Here is a 25067-nt window from a genome sequence, read left to right as displayed (position 1 = left end):
GCAGGATACCGCGGTCCCAAGCGACGGCGCGCGACTCCGAGAGAAAGAATATGTCTACCTTTTTAAAAGATCAATAGTAATAATAATGGGGTGTCCCAGTACCATGCAGAGCCTGGGGAGTATCAACAGTATATAGACAATGGTTCTGCCATGAAGAAGGACATTTCTTTAAATAAATACATTTGTCCTCCCAAATGTAGAACTATCAATTAATGATACATGAAAACACACTGCTGACCATAGACATGAATAGAAATTACAAGTGTTGTGTACCATATATTAGAAAGTCATACCATATGCGATTATTGACATACCAATAATGATAAAAGACAGTACTAATACACATTATAAAGATTCAAAACAAAACAACAAAAAATATAAAGTCGTGACATATTAGAAAATCAAAATGTTGTACACAAATAACAGATAAACAAAAACTTGTATCAGCATCCATATATCAATCAATCAACGGCGATCTATGCACAGATATGAATTCAGCAGCCCACATGCCACGAACATCTTATTTCGGTAATGTACCATAAAAGTAAACTGAAAAACATATAAAAACAGTACATATAGATGGCATTATACATCAATTATGCAAATATAATTTCCTGGGCAATTTTCAGATAGACACATTTGGATAAAATTCATACATATAAAAACCCCTTAAAATGGAAAGAATAAATAAGTTTCTAAAAAGCACTAAAAACGTATAAAAAGCAATGTATGTCCGTTGGCTGCCATTCCAGGCTTAAACTCAGGTGATTAAAATTCTGCACCTATGCCACATAGCTGCCAGAAATTGCGAGACGGCAAATACAATAGGTCCAGTTGTGTCTGACTTTAGCACTCTGAGTGCCTGCATGCAATGCCGAAAGCCCAAATTTTTACACAGGGGAACGAGCCAGTACTTCCTAGATTTGTTGTACGCCGGTCAAAAAAAGTAGATATGAAGCTCAGTTTCAATATCGCAATTGCATGCAGGACAATTTTTCGGGGCAGGAGATGACCACTTGCTGGTAAAGGCTCGAAGGGGTAAAACTCCATGCCTCAATTGTACATACAATTATTTTGCTAATAAAGGATATATGTCATCTAAAAATCGCTCAAAGAAATAAAAATCTTTAACAAGGAGAAAGGAAGCCGTTACAGAACTGATTTGGGGATTACATAGTGCCACATCGAGTTTATCAGCACAAAATACTTTCGTAAGCAAGGCACGTGAGATCGTTTTAATAACCTTGTGAATTCATTCTTTATAAAAGTGAGCCAAGGAATTTTACTTGCACTCGGAAAGGTCAGTATTTCTTTGAGTTCCTGTCTGTAAATTGTCAGTTCTGGTGTTACCCTGAGCCTGCAGCAGAACCTGAGAGGTTTTAGAGCTAACTCTTCATCAATTGATCTAATCCCCAAGTCAAGCCTTAAAGGAAGAAGCGGGGTGCTGGATGGAAGTGCAAGCAGCTGTCTTAAAAATGTATTTGCGGTCCTAGTAATTTCGGTCCTGTTACAGTTTCCCTATAGTTCGCCCCCATACATGATGGCACCCCTTGCATGTGATTTATAAACCTCCAGCGGGGGACCAATAGGTTTAATAGTGGACCTATTGGATAGTTTGAGAATTCCACCCGAAAGTTGGGCCAGTTTTAATTGGGGCTTAATTTGCTGGGCCCCACGTCAGGTTCTCATTGAAGGTAACCCCCAGATAGTCAAAGGTGCTTACCCTTTCAAGTCTCGTTGTCCCTAGACTTGGGTTTGGTCGGGATGTTCTGGGGGGATTAAAGATCATGAATTTAGTTTTAAGAGAATTGATCTCCAATCCCCGAGCAGTACAGAATTCTTCAAAACCATCCAATGTTCACTGTATACCCATTGGAGATTTAGAGAGCAAGAGGGTGTCATCAGCGAACATAATGGCAGGGACCCTGTTGCCAGCTAACTTGGGAGCATCATTGTTCTGTACTCCATTAAGATGCGGGATTACCCCATTGACATAGAGGCACAACAGGGTCGGTGCGAGCACACAACCGTGACTTACCCCCCTGCCAACAGGGAATCGAGATGACAATTCGTTGTTTTTCCCGCATCTAACTTGAGCGAAGTTAGCCTCATGTAGCCTCATCAGGACAGACTGGAGATGGATAGGAATGCCCAGCTCGAGAAGAACACTTCAGAGTTCCCCCAGGGAACAAGATCAAAGGCAGAGCGAAGGTTCACGAATACCATATAAAGGCTGCCACCCTCTATTCTCACCGTTTTCCAGTATAAGAGTGGTAAACGGAAAATGTGGTCCACGGTGGAGGTGTTCTTCCTAAACCCTGCCTGATAGGGTCTAAGAATTGTGAACTCCTCTATCCAGTCCTCTAACCGGTCCAAAATGAGTCTCGCAAAGATCTTCTGGGGGACATCAATGAGGCTTATGAGTCTGTAGTTGGATGGGAGCAGAGGAGAGCCTTTTTTTTAAAATGGGGACCATCTCTGCGCCCAGCCAAGTACAGGGAACCACCATCCCTCTCAGGACCGTATTAAAAAGGATATGGAAATACGGACCCCAGATTTTCGGCTCATGCTTAAAAAGGTCGCCCGGGAGTTTGTCCAGGCCTGGTGCTTTGCTTGTGGCGAGTTTGGTAATTGTGTTGCAAACTTCTGCCACCGTAAACTCAATCACCTCTGACTGCATGATAGATGCAGAATGAATTGATATATTTTCAGAGTCGTCAGAGAGGTCCTCAGTAGAGTACAAGGCCCAGTAATTGCCTTCCCAGACGTCCGCCGATATATTAGATTCAATGGCTACTTTCGGCTCACTGCAGCCAGTATTAATTATGGACCAAAATTTCCAAGAATCTTTGGTAGCTAGCGCAAGGGATAAACTAGACCACTTGTCATAATCCCACTCTTCCTTCGCACACTTGGTTAACCATTTGTAGTGTGCCCTCCTGTCTTTAATTACAGTTCTATTATTATCTTTTATGGCCTGCAATAGTTCTGTTTTGGCCTTCCTACACGCTGAGTTATACCACGAGCAGTGGGGAGCCCTATTTCCCTTCTTAGAAACCCGAGGGTTGAGTACCTCTGCCAGATTGAATACTAAGACCACATGAAGAGCCTCCAGCTTAATTAGATAGTCAGAGGGCGATGGTTGATTAACTAGCGCTGCAACCTCTATAAAAGAGGGAATTGTCAAGCTATATAATTTTTCTATTTGTTCCGGGTGTTCCATTAGTTTATGCCATCTTACTCTGCGCCTGTCGTTAGACAGGGAAAGATCTCCGTCAGTATCCCCAGAAGCTGAGGCACCGCTACTACTGGTATTAGGCAAGCCCAGATCTAAAGTAAGGGCGTTGTGATTGCTGTCCACTCTTGTGACAACATTAAAATCTATTACCTTTGGCCATAGCCTTGTTTCAGCCAAAATGTAATCAAGATGGGACATTTGTCCAGGTTTGTTAAAAGTACATTTGGCTGGGGTGTCAGAGGGGGTGCGGCCATTGCATGCTCGTAGGGAATGAGTTAAAGTTAATGCCATAATCTGTATGGCTAACGGGGACCATGCCCTAGGAGATGGAGCCTGAATCAAAGGGATGGACCAATGTTCATCCTCTGCCGATAAGACATCTTCATTTATACCCTCAAGAGGCTCGAAGTGGCAATTCAAATCGCCCCATACCAGAAGGTAGATGTCACTCGAGATTGTTGGAATAAAGAGGGACAGGTCCTCAATAGTGCTATACTGACAGGGCGTGAGTAGACATTAATCAGTGCTAGCTTAAAAGCATTGGGCCAAGCGAGGACTACACATTGAATATCCTTGGCGTAGGTATTTAATGACTCAACAGTACAACCCAAATATGATCCAACCCAGATAGTAAGTCCCCCTGACGGGAAACCTCTCCCTCCCCATACTGCTGGGACATAGAATGATGCAAAACCTGCCCGATATTGCTCCTTTCGAGCCCAGGTCTCTTGGAAGAGGCACACATCACTTTCATCCACGAAAGAACCCCATTCTGGACAGGTCAATTTATTAGGCAGACCTGCCAGATTCCAGGATAAGATTTTAAGTGACTCTGTCCTTGAGCCCATAACCATACTCTCGGGTGACTCCACATTTCCCTCCTCAGTTAAACCCACTTTGCATAACAAGGGGGGCAATAGGTTGCCTTCCACAACTGAGTCAGCTACAGGCTCCTTAAAGCTATCAGCGGGGAGTGGGCTGCTACTTAGGGTGGCTGGAATCAGTATATCCGCCATACATCTTTCAACACTCCTGGCCTCTATGGTGCTAGAAATGTTTCTTCCGCCATCATCCAACTCTCCCCGCTCTGTCTCAGGGACTGTCCCATTTGTACCCCCAGCAGTAGGCCGCAGCTTAGAAGGATTCAGTCAATCCACCATATCCAGGCAGCTATATCTATTTTGTAGGCGGACGGCCACAGGAACTAAAGGTTCTATAAGCCTTCCCTGACTGGAACCACCCGCAGTTGTACACCCTACCGTGTTCCAAACTTGTTCAATGCCAGACCTAGTGCACAATAGACCAGGGGGGTAAAAGTGCGACAAGGGAAGCGACTGGATAACTGACGCGGGTCTGGACTGACTCCACTCACAAATGTGAGACACCGTCCGTGTGTCTCTAAAATGTATCAGGGGAGGAGCCAAGATCGCGCCCATGATGGCCGCGTAAGTCTCGGTCTCTTGAGACCCTCGCCGCCCCGATAATTATCCTGTCTAACATCCTGTGCTCAGGCCATGAGCATCGTGAGGGGAAGAGTTGCGGTGCCGGTCGCTGGAGAATTAAAGAATAAGAAGCCCCGAAAGTTTGTGGCCTTGTTTGCTGGAAGCCGGGGCCTCGAGTAGAAGAGGAGCCACAGCTGTAGTGCATTAACAACGGGGCCCGAACCGGAAGTCTCAAAGAGAAACCTCTGAGGAAGTGGAGGTTTCTCTGTGCGCGACGTCCTCCCCCCTCCCTGAGTCCCGGGTTGCCATCGGCGAGAGCCTACTGGTCCTTGGAGTAACAGGACCTGTGATTCTGTTTGGTGTTGGACACGCTGACCCTCAGGATTGGATTGTTTACAACCTGTCACGCAGGCGTCCATATCCTGTGTCTGGATCTGATATATTGTCTTAAGTGTCATGATTGTCACCTAGGCTTGGATCATTTTACATGGTATACAACATGGCGACGAAGCCTGAAATGGACAAGCAGCAGCCAAAGGTGCCGAGGGGATCTAGATATACCAAAACGAACAAGTTGGACCGCTACACGCAACCTAGAGGATCGCCTTCTGGTTCCGGGAAGTCCCAGGATATCGGCGCGGAGGCACCGGCCACCGTGGCGGAGCCTACATTACAGGATGTGATGGCGGCGATTGAGGGGGTGCGTACGTCCCTAGGTAGCAAGATGGAGTCCTTGGATAATAAACTGGACACGGTGAAGATTGAAGTTGACTTGATCCGTGCGGAGATCACTAAAACCAGGGAGAAGGTGAAGTCTCTGGACGTTAAAACAGCCAGTCTCACGGATGATGTGGCGTTGTTGAAGCAGGAAGTCAGGGATCTCAAGGCCGCAAGTGATAACGCAGGTCACAAGCTGGATGAATATGAAGGGAGGGCCCATAGAAATAACGTGCCGATTATTGGGGCGCCTGAGAAGGCTGAGGGTCAGTCGGCAGATCTCTTCATTGAAGACCTCATCCTCAATCATTTGAAACCACGAGGCCTGGGGAATTTCTTCACAGTGGAGAGCGCACATAGAGTTGCGGGTGGAATGTCGCGCACTGGGGCACCAACCTGACCGATAATTGCGAGGGTGCTTAACTTTAGAGAATGAGACGCTATCCTGCAGGCTTCCAGAAGTGGAGGTTCTCTTCAGTATGAAAACTCCGCGATCAGTTTTTTCCCGGACTTCACGCAGGCTGTGCAAAAACAGCGACAGACTTTTATGGGCATCAAGAGGAGACTCTGTGACAAAGGATTGAAGTATGCCATGCTGTATCCTGCCAAGTTGTGAGTTGAACATGAGGGAAGAGCTTTTTTTTTTTACATTCAGGAGGTAGAAGCGGATTGGTTGGATACGATTCACCTAAGGGAGGAGCGGCAGCGTCGGAGCGGAGACGAAGAGAAATGCTCTCAAGAGAAAGACTAAGGACTGCTAGTGTTACAGGTGTTGTCGGGATGGGTTGGGGTGGGGCGAGTGTGGGTGAGTACAGTAATTAGTTGACTGGCTGAATTGATCAGATGGGCCTGATGGATCTGTTGGGTAGGAGCAGAAACGAAGGGAGCGGCCCTCCAGAAAAGGAATAAAGACTGCTAGAGCTATAGGTGTTGTCGGGGGGAGTTGGGGTGGGGGGCGCGTGTGGGTGAGTGAAATAATGGATTGAGTGACTGAACTGCTCAGAAGAGCCTAATGGAACTGTTGGTGCTGGACGGGTAAGAAGGGTCGGTACTCCTCCTCAAAGTTACTCTTCGATAGTCTAGAAGTTAGATTATGGGGCGACAGGCACACTGCGAATTGGGGGTGGATGGACACCGTGAGCAGGGGTGCAGGGTGTGGGGTGGTGAACTAGTTTTGTTTTGGGTTGGGTTGATGTGTTATTTATTAGTTTTGTCTATTGCATTCCAAGACTTCATTCAGAATTGTGGTATGTTCATTGTGCAGGAACTGAAGAGACGGCTTTGTTTTGTTGTTGTGTTTTCTGTGTTCTTTCAAGGCATTATATATCATGGTGTGATCATTAACAGTTGATTGTCTATGGTGCGGGTGTTGGCGGGGGGGGTCGGGTCTTCTTCGTCTTTCACGATGGGGGATAAGGGGTTGAAGGTATTGAGTTGGAATGTGAATGGGTTGGGGTACAAAATTAAAAGAAGTGTGCTGCTACAGTTCCTCAAACGTCAAAACCCTGATGTGGTCCTATTTCAAGAGACACACCCAGTAGGAAATGCATGTGGGGCGATGCATAGGAAGGGATATCGTCTGATAGCCCACGCGGGATTCACTTCTAGCTCCAGGGGTGTTGGGATTCTGCTTAAAAAATCACTCCCGATAGTAATTGATTCGGTTGTGGAAGATGATAGAGGGCGTTACATAGTGGTATCAGGGCAATGGGAGGGAAACACTCTTTCTCTGGTCTCGATTTACATCACCCTGGTTTGCAAGCAACCACTTTTGCTGGCTTGGGAAAAGTCCTTCTGGACCTCCCGAGAGGGTTGATGATTGTGGGAGGAAACTTTAATGCAGTGGTATCCGGCTCGTTAGACAGGCATCCGTCTCGAGATATTGGACGAGCGCAAAGACGGCTGCCTGATTTCATGGAGGTGTTAGGGCTGATTGACGCTTGGAGATTGTTCCATCCTGATCAGAGGCAGTATGCCTTCCACTCAGGGGCTCATGGCAGCCTTTCTTGAATTGATTATTGTTTGGTGCCGGCGGCCCATGCAACGTATATTACTGAAGTGAATCACATGGCCAGGGGCATATCAGATCATTCACCCGTCTGGCTTAGGTTTGAGATTACCCCCGGGATGGGAGGCAGGGTGGCCCCAATTAAGCCCTGGTATCTGCGCAATCCTATAGTTCGACCAGACCTGTTGAAGGCGTTTGAGAATTATTTGAGAAAACGAGGGCTCGGTATCGTCGTCCATCTCACTTTGGGAGGCGTTTAAGGCAGTTGTAAGTGGCCAGGCCTTATCGCTTATTGCAGGAGTTAAAAAACAGAAAGATGAAGAGGTTGTGAGAGTGGAATCTGAAATTGCCAACATAGAAACTGAATTGGAACAGGAGGTGTCCCGTGCTCAGCTCCACATTCTACAATTGAAGCAGCTTGAATATAAAACGCTGGTCACGGAAGGTGCAAGAGCTTTGAGTAGGAAGCTGCAGGGTCAGCTGTATGACTTCGGGGACAAGGCAGGAATGTTGATAGCGTGGCTGGATAGGAAAGATAGAGCTGATCGTGTAGTGCCTGAAATCAAGACTGCGGAGGGAGAGCGTATAACAGATCCTCATGGAATTGTGGAAGGGTTTGCGAATTACTTTCGGACCGTTTATACTTCTGTGTCAGGCCGACCTGAGGAGGATTCTTGCTCTTTATTGAGAGATATTCAACTCCCGTGCCTCTCTAAGGAAGATAGTGAATTTATGGATAGTAAGCTTACCGCAGATGAGGTCGCCTTTGAAATCTGTTCATTAAACTCGGGTAAAGCCATGGATCCTAACGGAATCCCGATTGAATTGTACAAACTCCGACCAGACAGGGTTGCCCCCATATCAGAGATATGTTTGTTGAGGTTCGAGAACGTGGTATACTGCCATATGATCAAAGAGTAGCCACTATTGTAGTGATACATAAAGAAGGGAAGCCAAGATGCAGCTGTACTTCATACAGGCCAATCTCACTGTTGAACGCGGAACCTAAGATACTGGCCAAACTGTTATCGAATAGGATAATCAAAGTAATTGGTGAACTCGTACATCCTGATCAGTCGGCATTTATCCCGCATAGAAACACGGCTTTGAATTTACGCCGGTTGCATGGAGTTTTGGCCAGGGCACACACCTTACAGGAGCCAGCCGTAGTTGCGTCGTTGGATGCAACTTTGGCCTTTGATACCGTGGAATGGCCGTATTTATGGGCTGTCTTGGCAAAGTTTGGTTTTGGTCCCGAGTTTATCAACTGGGTGCGTCTGTTATATACCGAGCCTCTCGCTCAGGTCGTGGTTAATAATCGAGTCTCTGTGCAGTTTTGTCTGGGGCGAGGCACTAGACAGGGTTGTCCGTTGTCTCCCCTTCTGTTTTCATTGGCTCTCGAGCCTCTGGCGGCCTGGATCCATTGGGAGCCTTCGATTAGAGTTATTAGGTGGTCCCCACAGTTTGAAGATCGCATCTCTTTGTACGCGGATGACATTTTACTTTATTTGACTTCGCCCAGAAAATCCCTTATTGTAGTGTGCGATGTTTTGGCCTTCTTCGGTAGAAACTCGGGTCTTGTGATAAATTGGGCGAAATCCTGTTTGTTTGTTCTGAGTGGTGAGGCCCCTATCCCCCCGCAAGACAGCCCGATACAGATCTCTACGGAAGGGTTTAAATATCTTGGGATTTATATCTCAATGGACCCTAAAGTCAGATATGATAGAAATCTTCTTCCTCCGCTACTCAGGCTGCGGAGTGACGTAGCCGGATGGAAGAGGCTCCCGCTCTCACTATTGGGTCGGGCGGCCCTCTTCAAAATGATGTCCTTTCCCCGTTTTTTATATGCCCTTCAAAATACGCTGGATGTAGTGCTGGCCAGTTATTTTCGGGAAATTGAGGGAGTGCAGCGCAGCCTTTTGTCAGACGGTAGACCTCGTATAGCACTATACAAATTAACGCTCCCTTGGTACGATGGAGGTATAGCCCTCCCCAACATTAAGAGATATTATTGGGCTTCGCAGTTGGGAGCCATAAACCATGGTACTTAAGGGAAGGCGACCGACCCAGGGGTTGCAATGGATAAATGGTTACTCCCTGGGGGTAATTATACCAGGGCTTTGTATAGCAGATCTGAGGTGAAAAATTTGACAGGGCCAACTAGGGTAGTGATTCAGAAAAGGGGGTGGTGATGAACAGAGTGTCTGAATTAAGCAGACCACTCTTACCCAGTCCAAAGATCAGGGCTTGATCCATCACCGTTATTTATCTCACTGCACCATCCCAGCTCAGAACCTGGCTATATGCAAATCAGTCTGTCCCTGGCCCAGTGCATCATGGGAACAGGGCAGACTAAACTACCAAGCCAATTCTTCACCAGAAAGGAGACAAGCTACCGGGGACCGGTTTCTGGCATTTCAGCCTTCTTCGGCCCGGCTTGCTTGAATCCTGATGGTGCAGTGAGAAAGGGACTCATGTCTGAGTATACCCTGCCACACCTATAGTGGCCAAAAACGATTCAGAAAAGGGGGTGGTGAGGAACAGAGTGTCTGAATTAAGCAGACCACTCTTACCCAGTCCAAAGATCAGGGCTTGATCCATCACCGTTATTTATCTCACTGCACCATCCCAGCTCAGAACCTGGCTATATGCAAATCAGTCTGTCCCTGGCCCAGTGCATCATGGGAACAGGGCAGACTAAACTACCAAGCCAATTCTTCACCAGAAAGGAGACAAGCTACCGGGTACCGGTTTCTGGCATTTCAGCCTTCTTCGACCCGGCTTGCTTGAATCCTGATGGTGCAGTGAGAAAGGGACTCATGTCTGAGTATACCCTGCCACACCTATGGTGGCCAAAAACGATTCAGAAAAGGGGGTGGTGATGAACAGAGTGTCTGAATTAAGCAGACCACTCTTACCCAGTCCAAAGATCAGGGCTTGATCCATCACCGTTATTTATCTCACTGCACCATCCCAGCTCAGAACCTGGCTATATGCAAATCAGTCTGTCCCTGGCCCAGTGCATCATGGGAACAGGGCAGACTAAACTACCAAGCCAATTCTTCACCAGAAAGGAGACATGCTACTGGGGACCGGTTTCTGGCATTTCAGCCTTCTTCGGCCCGGCTTGCTTGAATCCTGATGGTGCAGTGAGAAAGGGACTCATGTCTGAGTATACCCTGCCACACCTATAGTGGCCAAAAACGATTCAGAAAAGGGGGTGGTGATGAATAGAGTGTCTGAATTAAGCAGAACACTCTTACCCAGTCCAAAGATCAGGGCTTGATCCATCACCGTTATTTATCTCACTGCACCATCCCAGCTCAGAATCTGGCTATATGCAAATCAGTCTGTCCCTGGCCCAGTGCATCATGGGAACAGGGCAGACTAAACTAGCAAGCCAATTCTTCACCAGAAAGGAGACAAGCTACCGGGGAATAAGAATTGGCTTGGTAGTTTGGTCTGCCCTGTTCCCATGATGCACTGGGCCAGGGACAGACTAATTTGCATATAGCCAGGTTCTGAGCTGGGATGGTGCATTGAGCTAAAAAACGGTGATGGATCAAGCCCTGATCTGTTGACTGGGTATGAGTGTTCTGTTTAATTCAGATACTCTGTCCATCACCACCCCCTTTTCCGAATCAACTAGGGTAGTGACACGAATATGGCATGATGCTACTAGTTCATTGCAACCCTGCTGTTTGGATCAGAGAAATTAGGCAAACTCTGGAACACTAAGGCTTTTGACCAATGGGACCTGATAGGAATCTCTATTGTTGGAGATATCTGGATTAAGGGAAGGGTTAAGTCCTTTGGTGAACTGCAAACTGAATACAAGTTGAGTAACACGGAGTACTTCCGATACGCACAAGTGAGTCACGCATTCAAATCGGCATTTCCGGGGGTGGAGGAGATACCGGAGGCCTCACCACTAGAAGATAGAATCTTAGATGGATACTTACCTGACAGCACTATCTCCCTAATCTATAAAAAATTAATAAACAATAGAGTAGACGTTCTAGTTGATCTGAGGGATAAATGGACGCGAGATGGCATTAAATTAGATGATGAAGATTGGCAGTTGGCTGTTTCCTCCCAAAAGAAGTTGCTATTCCGGCCAGACTGAGACTTGTCCAGCTGAAGATCTTGCATAGAGTATATGTTACAGGCCCACGTCTGGTCCGGATGGGATTAACGGAGGATGGTCATTGTAGACGAGGTTGCGGTCAAATAGGCACATATCCTTTGGGAATGTTGCTATATAATGGATTATTGGGGTGCAATACATGAAGTTATACAGGAAGTACTCGGAGTGGTTGTGCCGCCAGAGGCTAGGAGATGTCTCCTGAACATATGGGAGCCTACGGACCTGAATATTGCACCGACTCGATGGGTCACTTTGGGTAACATGATAGCCAAACGTAATATTGCTCAGCTATGGGGATCGGAGAGGCCGCCTACGTTAGAGGGGTGGAAAGAGGCTATGGACTGGTGCATGTTCCGAGAAAAGACTGTGTACCTGGCGAGGGGCCGCCCTCAAAAATGGACTAGTGTTTGGGGTTCATGGAATCGATATAGAGGGGACATATGTGTACCACCTGCTAATTTGATGTTTGATATTCCAATGTCCCCATGATCCTCCCATATACAATTATTCTGTTTTCCTGGTCTTTCTCCCCCTTAACCCCCCCCCCCCCATGTGTATATGTACGATGTATCGTGATGTGCGACCGATCCCCTTAAATACTGTGCACCTGTATTTTCAATGCCTTGTGTTAAAAAAAAAAATATTTAAAAAAAATGTATCAGGACACTATCTCCCATTGCATCCTTTACTCTGTGACCCACCCATGACACCCTGCGGACAAACAAAATTTCACTGTTTAAATGTGGCGGGAGTGGTCTATTTTTGTTAAGCCAATCCGTAACTTTGTTCTTTAGTGACATGTGTGATTCCTCGCTGTCGCTCTTCAGCTCAGGCACCCCCGCTAGAACCACTACATATGGGCTGGATTTGGGAGGTAAATCAATTGTTATGGACAATCTTTTGCTGTTGCGCTGATAATGTAAGGATGAACTGTGGTCATATCTAAATGTAGATTTATTTTGAGGTTGCTGTTCCCGACAGCAGTTAGTAACATTCGCTACTGGCCCTGTTTTAACCAATTCTAAACTCCCAGCCCCCTGTACACTTTGATCGTCTGCCACAGACCTCGCTACACCCGTGATGTTTAGATCAGGTGGAGTTAAAGATGTGCGTTTGTTACTAGCATTGCTTAGTCTGGCTAGAAACCCAGAATTCTGATCGAAAATATTGGTAAGAGATAGTAAATTTGCTTCAATAGCAGCCAATCTGTTAATAAGAGGTAATAGACAGTCAGCAATTATAGCCCCCACTTTGTCCCAAAAAGCATTGTTCAGAGTGGGCACAGAGACCTCTGATGTGTTGTTAACAGTCGGGGCCGTCTCTTGCTCCGTCTCCTCGTAATGTGCCAAAGTTTTCCGTCCACCCTCACCCATCCCTGTTAGCTTTGATTTACAGGGACAATTTTTCTTCAAGTGGCCCCCCTCCAGCTTCTTTTTGTTAGCTCCTTGCGTATCCTTTAGGGGTTCCTTTCTTCTTGTGGAAGGGGCAGTCTTTGACCTGGTTATGGCACATGATAGCTGGTCTTGAGCCCTGTTCTCTGACACAGAATCTACCGAGACAGTTGCCGTTATAGTGTCCACCATAGGGGGATGGTCATCGCTGGTAATTGGACCCTGCGGTACAAAAGGGGGTGGTAATGGACGGAGCATCTGAACCAATCAAACACTCACACCCAGTCAAAAGATCTGGGTTTAATCCATCACCGTTCTTTAGCCCTCTCTGCCACCCCAGTTCAGACATGGCTATATGCAAATCAGTCTGACCCTGTGCCTCATGGGAACAGTCCAGCCCGAACTGCCAAGCCATGCCTTCCCTGGACCGGAAACAAGCTTACGAGGACCGGTTTCTGGCATTCCAGCCGTCTTCAGCCCGGCTTGCTTGAATCCAGTGGCAAAGTGAGCAAGGGACTCACGTCTGAGCATACCCTGCCACACTGCCAATTACACTGCCCAGGGTAGTTGGACCCTGGGCAGGAGAGTGATCCGACAAGAGCCCACCCACAGTCGGACATTTAGTTGGAAGTGGATCGAGTGATAGCCGTCGTTCCGTTACTGCTATCTCTTGTGCGAGCACATTCGAAGCTCTCGTAATGAAATAGTCAATGTTCCCATCATACCCCCCTTCGAGCCCATCTTTTCTTTGTTGACACCACTCGCCATCGCAGATATTTAAACAGTTTGCACAGTTTAAACCCCCCCAGTTGGCGAGACTTCAGCCAAGGCTTTGAATCTTACCGCACTATGATGAACACAAATGTCCTGAACCAGGTGTTGGAGGGTATGCCCAGCCCAGCCTACTCCGGCCTTGAACAGGCTCAAACGGGCCCGCCCTTGGCCAGGCGCCGCCCGAGCGCATCCCGCGCTGCGGGGAGAGAGGCAACGCTAAACAGCGCGATGGTGGCGCCTCCCCCTCTCAAGCAGCAGCAACTGGGCAACAGGTGCAGGAGCTTCTGGGGCTTGTAGTCCCCCTGAGCGCAGCAATGACCCGGTGGCGCTGGAATGAAAGAGCGCTTGTTGTGAGGACCTCGGCACCCCTGTCCCACCGAGGCAAGTTGGGCTGCAATGAGGGCAGGCAAGCAAAGGAGGCAAAAAGCGAGTCCTGTGCTGTGGGGGGAGAGGCAGCACAAAATAGCGCGATGGTGACGCCTCCCCTCTCAAGCAGCAGCAGCTGGGCAACAGGTGCAGGGGCTTCTGGGGCTTGTAGTCCCCCTGAGTGCAGCAACGACCCGGTGGCGCTGGAATGAAAGAGCGCTTGTTGTGAGGACCTCTGGACCCCTGTCCCATCGAGGCAAGTTGGGCTGAAATGAGGGCAGGCAAGCAAAGGAGGCAAAAAGCGAGACCACATATATACTAAATCACCCTAAATAGACATGCAATTTTCATTCCAAGCATAAATGTGTCTATTTGGGCAAATAACACTTGTATATAGGGGGGTCAAAATGTTGTTGTTAAAATACACAAGTGTGGGTAGACAACATCACAATGGGGGTCTTCATCAGGACAGCAGGATTTTTAAACTAAGAGTATACAGCCTGTTTTAGAAAATATCTCTGGGAGAAATATGATGAAAGTGGACTGTGTATTCTCCACTCAGAGTCAATCAAAACCTTAATGCCTGGAGTCTTTAAACAAAGGACAATTCAAGAAAGAAGCCAATTAAGGGCATTCCTGTAAAGCAGACCTCTTCTGCTTCAAATTATTACAGTACAACAAGGAGTATCCTTGGTTTCTCCGGCATATTTAAAAATCGGTATAAGTCGGCAGTTACAACAATTTGGTCAGCGGTGTGTTTTCATGTATCATTAATTGATAGTCCCTTTTTTAAAGGGCAGGCGTCATGCCATTTAGATTGTGGAACACGGAGCAGGTTGTAAACAGCCGCTCCATAGTTCACTGAATGCACTGCTCTCAGGGCAGGCATGGGTTAGCGGCTGCCCTGAGGGCAGCAGACTCATTGTAATAGGATGCACTGTTACAATTTCGCACCCAGAGCACTTTATTAAGGGTGCACTGTGGTGCAAACAGGGACAGGGCACCCTATCTGTAATATGGGTCAGGGTTGTGCAGTACATGGCTGATTTTAAAGTGGAAACCAGTAAAAAGGCTGGGAGATTGATCTATTGACTCAAGAAAGAACCTCAAAACACTCACAAGGCAGAGGTCAGTGGAGCTGAAGTTGCCTTCATTCATTACATCAAGAAACAGAAATTGCTGCAAACATTATCAAGATGAGTACAATTTCTAAACAGGTAACCAACACGAATTCCAAGACCAGCAACTGATGTTAGATGTGGAGACACCAGTGATAAATCAAGAGTAGCTAATACAGTTTGTGAATGTGACAAAAGACCTCTGATCAAGGCCAGATTGCCCTCTATGCAGACAATGTCTTTCTGTTCCTCTCCTGTCCCTCTGTGATGGGAACCAGAATAATCAAAATGTCCCTCCTAGTTCTGCTTAAAGGTGACAGAGATAGCGAGCTGACAATCCCATCTTCCAGGTCAGAGGCCCATCTTCCAATACTTGGGATCCTCATTGTACTAATGCCTAGACCTCATGTGGAGCCTCAATCTTAACCCATATTGGTCCAAATGAGGAGAGACTTAGATTGGTGGGCTAAGCTCACGGGCGGCGCTGTTTAAGATGATGGTCCTACCGTAGTTCTTACGTGTCTTAGAAAGGTTCTCCCTTGTGATCTCCCTAGGGTGGTTACTTTTTGTGGATGAATCACACACCTACATATCGCATAGGGCAAATGTATGCCATCTACCTATGATGGTGGAATGGACGTAGCGGATTTGCATCTGTACTACTGGGCATCATAGATTCTAATGCTTAGTAAATGACTAAACCAATCAGAGGCTTCCCTCTCTGCTCGTGATAATATTATGGGACTAATGTAAGCCTGCCCCATCCTCCGCTCACTTTCTGAGGTTCAAAGGGCTCTGTTTTTGTCATGGAGGTCGGCACTCCGACTGATCGGGGGGAATTGTAAAAATCACACTGGAAACACCTGTGGCAGGGCCATGTCATGAACAGAGTGCTAAAATCGAGGAATTTGACAAGTAGGACCTCATCTGGATCTCAAGACTTGGGGATGTATAGCAGGAATCCCATATAAAGTGTTTTGAAGACCTCCAGGCAGAATTTGCACTTCATAAATCCAAGTTCTATAAATATTAGCAACTTTGACATGCACTGTCCCCCTATTGTGCCTCTTTCATTCAGATACCCAAATATAACCGGAGAAAATCCTTACCGGTACCATAGAGAAAGGGGGGATATACCGAATTTACAAGTCCTTAGTTATAAACTCGCCAGACTTGTAAGAAGGGCTGAAGGAGCGATGGGAGACATAGGTGGGTACCCAGGAGAAGCTCTGGTGAGCATTGATGCATCCCTCGCCCCCTAGCTCTCTTTGTCTAGTTGAAAAGGCTTACTTCTTTCATATGGTATGGGGTATTCAATTATAACAAAATACTGGACTGTAATTTTTAATACCATGTTGCACATACTAGGGAGTCTTACAGAACATTCACCCTGAATTGCTCTGCTGGATGTACTAGAGGATTTGGGGGGATGTTTAGGTGACCACATCCTGGTTGGGATCGAACCATTGATCGTTAACATAGACATGCATGCTACTGGAACTCTCCAGATTCTACCCCCTGCACTCTTTGTTGAACTGCTGATGTTGATTTGATTTGAACGGTGCAATGTGACGGATTAGTGCGTGAAACAAAAAGAGCTTATCTATATTGAAAGAGGCTACCCTCATACACATCACAAAATCTGGGGGAAATGGTGGGACTACAGTCGCTTTACGTGACTGATTTACTGTACTGCGACATATGTCAACTGAATAATTTTCATTACCGTGATTGCACAGTATTTATTTTTCTGTATTATAAAATCAATAAAAAGTTGCTTATAAAAAAGACATCAGATCAAGGTTGAGAGTTAGACAAAGTCAATTAAAGAGGGAACCTTTGTACAATGATCTGTTGGTTTGTATCTAAATTAATATCCTCTAAAACCCACAAACATACAGTCAGAATTTTCATGCATTTAGTTTCCTTTCATATTAATGCTCTTAAGATATCGAAGTGACAGGGTTTTTTCGCTTGCTAACTTTAGACAGCAAAGGCAAATTTTTTGGGATAACTCCTCTATTTCTTGGTGCCTTTGTCATTGTGCTCCAGCGCCCAGATATAGGTTGTTCCATGGTGTAAATGCATTACAAATAAATACATAAATAAAACATAAGTTGTATCACTTAATACATGTGGCAAACATAACAGAGCATGCATGTGTTTGTATCTTCCAATATCCACTTTAACACTCAAATGTCTTGATCTGAGGCTTTGTCTGAAGAACTCCAACCTTACTGCAGTAGTACTTTTCATACTGTATACAAAAACATGCAATTATTACGTTTTGAGATGGGATCTATGCACTTACTGATAGGAGTTAAATTAATAGAAGTTCTGGCAAATAGATGTGCCTGGGCGTTTAAATAACATGAATCGGTAAGGATTAGAACATTGAGTTTGTTACTCACCATCGATTAAAAAACTTGAGAAACAGTCGAGTAGGCCGCACATGCTTTTGCAAACAGGCGAATTGCGATCATGCTGAAGAGCCTCCTGAACATTATTTTGAACTCTCTGCACCAAAATCATCGAAATCTTCACGGCCATTAACAAGTCATACATCAGCTGTGTTTGAGCAATTCGATTCCCATTGAGCGCCCTTTGGAAATTATATCAAAAACAGGTATTGTTATCTATAGGATTTCTTTATAAACAAAAATAAAAAACAGGAAAGAATGTTGAAACCACAGAAACTATTATCGGTGGCGGCTCGCCCTTATGGGCATCGGGGCTCTGCACTCCTTGCTGTCAGACATTTCTTTGCGGTCTTGCAACAAACCACTCCAGCAACCTGTTGCAGATAGCATTGTATACAATACTCCTCAGAGTCAACCATTGCTCATGATTTGGAGGCTTTCCAGTCAGTCTCATTTCTCTACTTTTTATCAGTAGCCTTTCCCCCCCATTCTGCATTTGTCCCTTCCTTGAAGCACAGTTATTGCTTCTAACTGCCTAGGATGTGTAGCCTTCCACTGATGATGTCACAGGACTACTTTTTGTTATTTATTTCGTTAATGTCATTTCTTGTTTAATACTCCATCCACTCCTCTTCTCTCCACAGTGCTTCTGCAATTATCCTCCTCCTCCCTAATCTGTATTTTCCCCTCCAAGTTCTGAATCATAACAATTCCATACCAGTCGGGAGTGATGATGTGATGGCGCATTCGAGCCTCTACGTAGATGATGGGACTCATACAAGCATAGTACTATCAGTCTGGGAAGGAGAGAGCCATGCATTCCAAACCTCTTTCTGGACCATAAGTATCACATAATGGGCACGTCAGTCATGCATTTAAAGCATCTCTGGCTTTTTCTCTACCTGGGGACATTTCTTTAAAGGCAAGACAGGTGGAAAGCTGCACCTCTTAACGCAAAACATGTGACGTCAGTGACGTCAGTGTCCTTGGTGGTTGCTACAACAAGACCTAGGCTCCAAGACCTTGGGCCTCCGAGGAGTTCTTAAGGAGTGCAATACAGGGTCTGGTACTGTGCCCTGTAGTCATTCCTGTGCTGATACCATGCTCTTGGTGCAGTGCTCCAGGCCTCTGTGCCCTGCCGTTGGACCATTTGTGCAGTGTGCCCACACGGCTCCTGCATCGGGCAGCTTACACTAATTAAGAGCCCCAATGCAGTGTTCCATGTGCCTCTGTACCCCTTGTGCAGTGTACCTGCTCCCTCTGCCATTCTTATTTACAATGGCGGCTGGTAATTTTAGCAGGGAGGTGGGTGGGGGGCCACACACGCACACATACACACTCACCGCCATTGATACTTTTACACACATGCACAAACACGACACACACACCAATTCATAACGCTCACTCACCAATACACATGCATGCTGGCACCAAACATCAAACAACATCAAACTTGCCTTTACTGCAGCTCCCAAGGCGAGAAGCCTCAGAGGCCCAAGGAGGGATGGGCCTACTGTCTTGCTTCATTGGCTAACATTAGCTCAGCCAATGAGGGACGGCTGCAGTCCCTCATTCATCACATAGTGTGATAGGGTCAGCAAGACTGTCCCACCCCACTCCACTCTGTGACAAAATGTCACTGATTGACACTCACCATGGGCACTTCAGGGCTTACAACTGAAGCGCCCAAGTCCGAAGCGATCAGAGAAGCTGCCACTGATAATGAGGGGGAGGGCCTCGAGGCACTTTTGCCAGGCTGAGGGGGTCAGGCTGTGAAATTATCCGCCTGGCAAAGTTCAACTCGGGCAGCCAGAAGCCTGTGCGTTTAGCGCATGTATAGCTCCTGGCTTCCTGACCTGAACAAGAAGAGTGTATGTCAGGCAAACCTTTGTTCAGCCTGACAGACACTCTGCTTGCTAGTGGGAAAGCTGGAGGGCGGCTCATATGCATGGCCCGTGGCTGCTTAGTTACATCTTTTGAAGTGCACCCACACTTCGCTGTGGCCATGTCTATGTTGTCCAGTGTAGTGCAAATGCTCACACAGGGACTTAGCTGCGGTGCTTGTCTGCCAGCCTTGTCATTGTCCCATGTGCGCCCAGGTACTGCGCCACACATTGCACTATCATGTTTTATGAAGTGCCCCTGCAGTCTCTTAGCTCCCCTTCACTGGCTCTAAACTCTTAGTGCAGCACCAGTCATGCCATTTTCGAATCTGTGCCCCGTGTGCAATGCCTGTGCCCAACTGCAGGCCCAGCCAATGACTTTCTGCAACACTTCATGTTTCTGTACACTGCCTCTGAACACAAAGCGCAGTGCCCATACTGGCATAATAACTTGTAAAACAGCTCTAACTCCAGTGCGGTGCATCATATTATCTCCCCTCCCAGGTAGCATCATGACTGATTCCCCTCTGAATGTCAACACCACTGTGCACTTTAATACCGTTGCCAAGTCTGCAGTGCAACCCTCAGCTCCCTTCATTTGCAGTGAACAAGTGGTCCTTGACAAAGATTCCACATGTAACAAAATTTATCAGTTTTAGTTCAATAATTTTTAGTCAGCTCTAGATTAAATCTATATAGTTGGTTGAATAGATACATTAGCCCAAAATGACAAGTTTATACATAAAAAAGTTACCCAAACATTCGAGAATTCAATTGAATGCAGCCGGATTCTCTGATTTAGTATATAATTTGAAAATAATTTTTTCTTGCAAATCAAATACAAATATTTACATTTATAATCAACAAAAATCTTTTGTAGTATAAAAAGCTGAACGTGCACAGAGAAAGGTAAAGATTTGTGCTCAAGTGATTGATCAAAGAGATCAGAAAGACAAAGTGTAGAGTTTGCTATATATACACAATAGTGAGCCTGCTCTAGCTAACGCTTGTAAAAAATTGATTCTTTTTACTAGCTTCTAGTTTTCAAAACACGTCCTCCATTGTCCTTAATTTGCACTGTTGGCAAGGGGATTCGGAGGGAGAGGGGGGGGAGGAAGGGGGGGCAAACACTGATAGATGCAGGCTCCAAAGGGAAAAGTGTCGACGTTTCGACCCACACGTAAACCGGGTGGTTTGATTCCTCAACTTAGGGTCTTCATCAGGACGGGATCAGGGAGGGATAGGGAATGTTTCCAAGTGCACATAAGTTAAAAAACAATATCAATGGGCACCCTTGTGTGGTGAAATACCCTGCGTGCGACGTTTTGTCCGCACCAAAAGTTATTTGATTAGGCGCACCAATTATTACGGGCGGTGTTATCCAAACAATTAATCAGCGTGATCTCTCTAGTTATTTGGAAAGGCGCGGAGAGGTTAAACTCGTCTTAGAACGCTGCCTGGCTCACTCCTTCGTCTTCGCGTCTGCGGAAGGCATTCGCTTTACAAATCTTTGCAGCATCTTTAGAATGACAGCTTCCTATTCAAAGATGTTTGCTAGTTATACACATTTTCAAAATGAAATAGGTGTGTGATGGCTAACCTTACCAGTCAACCCAGTTAATTAAAGAATTATAGAACCGGATCTAAAACATTGGGGAAGAGGTGCCCAGAATACATACTGAGATGTTTTAATGCAAAAAGTTGTCTTCCAACTTAGAGTACTTGCCTGTTTTGGTCTTGCAGTGTATGAAGAACCCCTTGCAAATACTGTAAAACTGAAGCCAAAAGAAAGACAAGATATTAGCTTGACATTCAACATTATTTAAAAATATGTATGCACAAGATAGGAGATTCAACAGGTGTGATAACCCTCGTCCCAAAGAAAAACGTATTCAGATTCAGAAAGGGGAAGAATTACTCTGCTTGCCTACCTGGAATTTACTGAAGCAATGAATGTTGTTTTTATGTTCATTGTTATTAAAGGGTTGCCTACTGAAGTAATGCATGGGAGAGGGTTAACTTAGAGCGAGGGGTCACAGGACTGAGGTAGGGATGGGAAACCTTGCAGACAAAATGTTTATAGAGAGAGAGATAACAGACAGCACAGCACAGACAGACAACTGAGAAACCCAGGAATTAAGTAGCAAAGTTACCCAAAGATGCAGCATACGGATCAGCTAGAAGAGTGGAGAGGCGCATGGACACGTCATTCTTCAACATGGAACTGGGAGCAACATGAATCTGGAGGGGCTAAGGGGATCTTGTGGAATAGGTAGGAGAAGGTCCACAGACCAGGAAGCAGGAGATTGAGAGATCAACAGTGAGATTGAGGAGCCACTGGGAGATCAGGGAGCAGCAAAACAACAGCTGGGAGAACAACATACAACCCTTTGAAGATGTTAAAGCATTGAAACGGGGACCCTGGTCCATATCTTGTAATTTTGACCCAGTATAACATATTTCTGGGATTCACCCATATTACTGGTGCCTACATTGTCAAAATGCTGGAATTTGCCCTAGCGGCAGACCAGTAGTCGATATGTACCCTTTAAAATCTAGTTGGGGCAAAACAGCGTCTCGCCAGTGAAGCAGACAACTTTCATGGGACAAAAAACTGTTTTGGCTTTTGCACTATGACTACGTAGGGTTTGGACACTGCTAAGCCATGAAGAGATAGCTTATGATCTAATGGAGAAGTAGGTCCCAGTAGTTCAACAAGTTAGGGGGCTCTGAATAGGGTCAGCGCACTAAAGATTATAGGAAACTGACTTGTTACCAGAAACTGAGGGTCCTGGGCCTTGTTGATTACAACAACATCCTTAGTTACAGAGCACTGAATCAACTTCCTAAACAGAATTAGATGAGGATCTGGTGCTGTTAAACAAGCTCCAAGTGAGGGAGGGGATTGGGAAGGATTAGTTTGGACTAGCGCAGGGACACCCCGTTGGGGTAGCTGCGTGCTTAATAAATGCCTATTATTGGAACTGCAGCTTAGATTAAGGGTCATTCATGTTTATTGATGCAAGCTCAGGTGGAAGTACCTGCTTTACATGAATGCATACCTAAATGCTAATAAAGACGGCAGAAACTAAATCGCTAACTATTGAACTAAGAAGAACAAATAATGTTTAAAATGGTCCGATAAAGAGCAGTAATTAAGGGGGGATTACTCTTAAAGTTTTGCCTGAGGACAGGAGGCCTTGCAATCTGCAAATCTGCAGGGTCTTTCTGGTTCAGGCAATAAAGGAGTCCAGCAAGGGGATTTGCGAGTCTCTAAGGGAGTCAGCAGTGGCTTCAGCTATATCAGAGTTTCTTTGGAGACAGGAAGTCTTCACTGATAATAGTGGACAGTGCTCACAATGTCTATATATACTGGGATATTTTGTGTTGCTATGAGGTGGTACATTAGGATTTTACCAACAGTGCCATAAACTGGCAGGGATGTAGATGTCTCAAGGTCATTTCAATATCACCCACATAATATACACTGTTGCACCAGCAGAGCAGTACACATGGTAGTGCTGTCAAATGAAAGAGTTCGGGTTGTGGGACCAATATTGCATGAAGAAGTTCAGATGTAAAATATATCCCTACACTTTTCAGGCGCTCATGACACTGTTATACACTTTCACAAGTAGTGTTTTTTATTGGACCAACTCCTCTGAAGTCAAGTGTATAAATTGGGGCAGATGAGCTTATTCTCTTTGTGGTTTTGGATTTCTCGCTGCAAGCAGGTTGCCCCTCCATCGGACACAGCAATGACGCAGGGCCAGCTCTCTGCTACAATAAGCCAGGGCTCACCCTGTGTCACAGCACTGCAGGTCCCACTCTCAGCCACAAAAACACATGTACACCCATGGCACAGCAGAAAATACTCTATGGCAGTGGTTTTTAACCTATGGTCTGGGGAACCCCTGAGGGTCCGCAAAACCTACTAAGGGGCTCCGCAATGGTTTAGAAAATGTAATATTATTAAGAGAATAATAACGTGCATATAAATAAAGAAGTAAAATGTCCAAATTAAAATTTAAAATGTTCTGCAAATATGGAAAAATTCGAAAATGGAGGCTAAAAATTAAGTTAGCATCCTCGGTTGATTTGTGGGAAACAATGCATGAGCATCAAACAGAAAGTAGTATGGCCGATGAGTGGCCTTAATTTGATGAATACTTGTTTCTGTATTTTAAGTTTATCGTTTTGAAAAAAATCTAAAATGACTAGGCCGTGGTCCGTGGCTTGCACTAATGGCTCATTCGGGGTCCCCGGATTCTAATCATGATCCAGTAGGGGTCCCGGGTTCCAGTAATGTTTAAATAGGGGTCCATAGAAGTCAAAAGGTTAAGAACCGCTGCTCTATGGAAAAGGGTGGCAGAGCCAGCTCTAAAGCAACGCACACTTGGTCCCACTTTCTGCCACAATGGCTCACTAAGGTAACATCCACTCAATCAGTTAATTTAGGGAATAAAAAAAATCACCTATGTAAAGTGTAATGTTTTAATACTAACTACACCACAAGGGTTTGGTACGGTAATTTGTTTCATTTAAGTGTGAAGAGTATAATGAAAACCATTTGCCTAAGTTCACTTTACTTTTCTCTTGCAATCACCTTTGCTTCACTAGTTATTTAACAGGGACCAGCATGACATTACCAAATGTACAGTTAGTCTTGACACCTCTGGGCTGATTTAAGAAACACTTTTTATCTTTAGGTAGTCTCTGGGACTCCAAAATAGTGTTGCATACTATTTTCGGTTACTCCAATAATTGTAATCAAAACATGCAGTGCTTACATTTTTACTCTCGACTAATACATGGGTTAATCTTTACTGTACATACAATATGCTATATCCCTGCACTATTACTCAAGATGCTTAAAAAAACCAATAAAAACAACCAAAGAATTCCGCTGCATACATCAGAAATGGCCTTTATTAACTTACCCTCCATATATATGTCAGTGGCACATGTGAAACCTGTTGAAAAATACAATATGAATAAAAATAAACTCTACAATAAGTGTTCAATGTTTAAACGGGCACTTGAAAGGATAAAAAAAATATTATTTATTCAATAAAGGCGTGTTTAAAATACAACATAATATTGGGTTTAGGGGTTTTCAACATTAATAAGCAATTGCAAAATATACTTACCTGCCAGAATAGCGGTCTTCTTAGAATATCATCGCCTTGATACTTGTCTGACAGTACATTGCTTTTCTGACAGAAGCATCAAGAACATGTGCCATGTACTTACCTTTGCTAATCCGACTCCACAAAATATATGTGGCAGCAGCAGCGCTATCCTACATGACAAATTGTGGCCATAGGGTGAGTGCGAGTAATTGTGTGTGACAGTGATGGGGTATTCGATTCAGAACAACCATCTTCAGCTTTTCTTGACGGATTACACCTTATGTTTAGAGTTGGACAATATAAGTTTCACCTCCTCCAATCACTCCCAGTCTTTACATTGTTATGCTTTTGAAGCATTTCCATTAAGTGGCTCTTGAACTCAGTTTTAGAGATACTTCCCCACCTCTTTCCATGTGGGATGTCCTCCCTGG

General features: G+C 45.4%; 1 protein-coding gene across 1 annotated transcript in view; it reads right to left on the bottom strand.

Moving 5' to 3' along the window:
• Positions 1-25067, bottom strand: part of THADA (THADA armadillo repeat containing) — a 1588234-nt gene that overhangs the window by 1454748 nt on the left and 108419 nt on the right. The window contains exons 7-9 of the mRNA XM_086927803.1: positions 24445-24477; positions 21231-21279; positions 17613-17803 (exon numbers count right to left, since the gene is read on the bottom strand). Coding sequence (XP_086783929.1) covers positions 17613-17803; positions 21231-21279; positions 24445-24477 — 273 coding nt within the window. The remainder of the gene's footprint in view (positions 1-17612; positions 17804-21230; positions 21280-24444; positions 24478-25067) is intronic.

This window comes from Lissotriton vulgaris, chromosome 6 (assembly GCF_964263255.1).
Source record: "Lissotriton vulgaris chromosome 6, aLisVul1.2, whole genome shotgun sequence".
Classification (NCBI taxonomy): domain Eukaryota; kingdom Metazoa; phylum Chordata; class Amphibia; order Caudata; family Salamandridae; genus Lissotriton; species Lissotriton vulgaris.
Note: the sequence above shows the minus strand (reverse complement) of the source record. Positions and strands in the feature narration are given on the sequence as shown.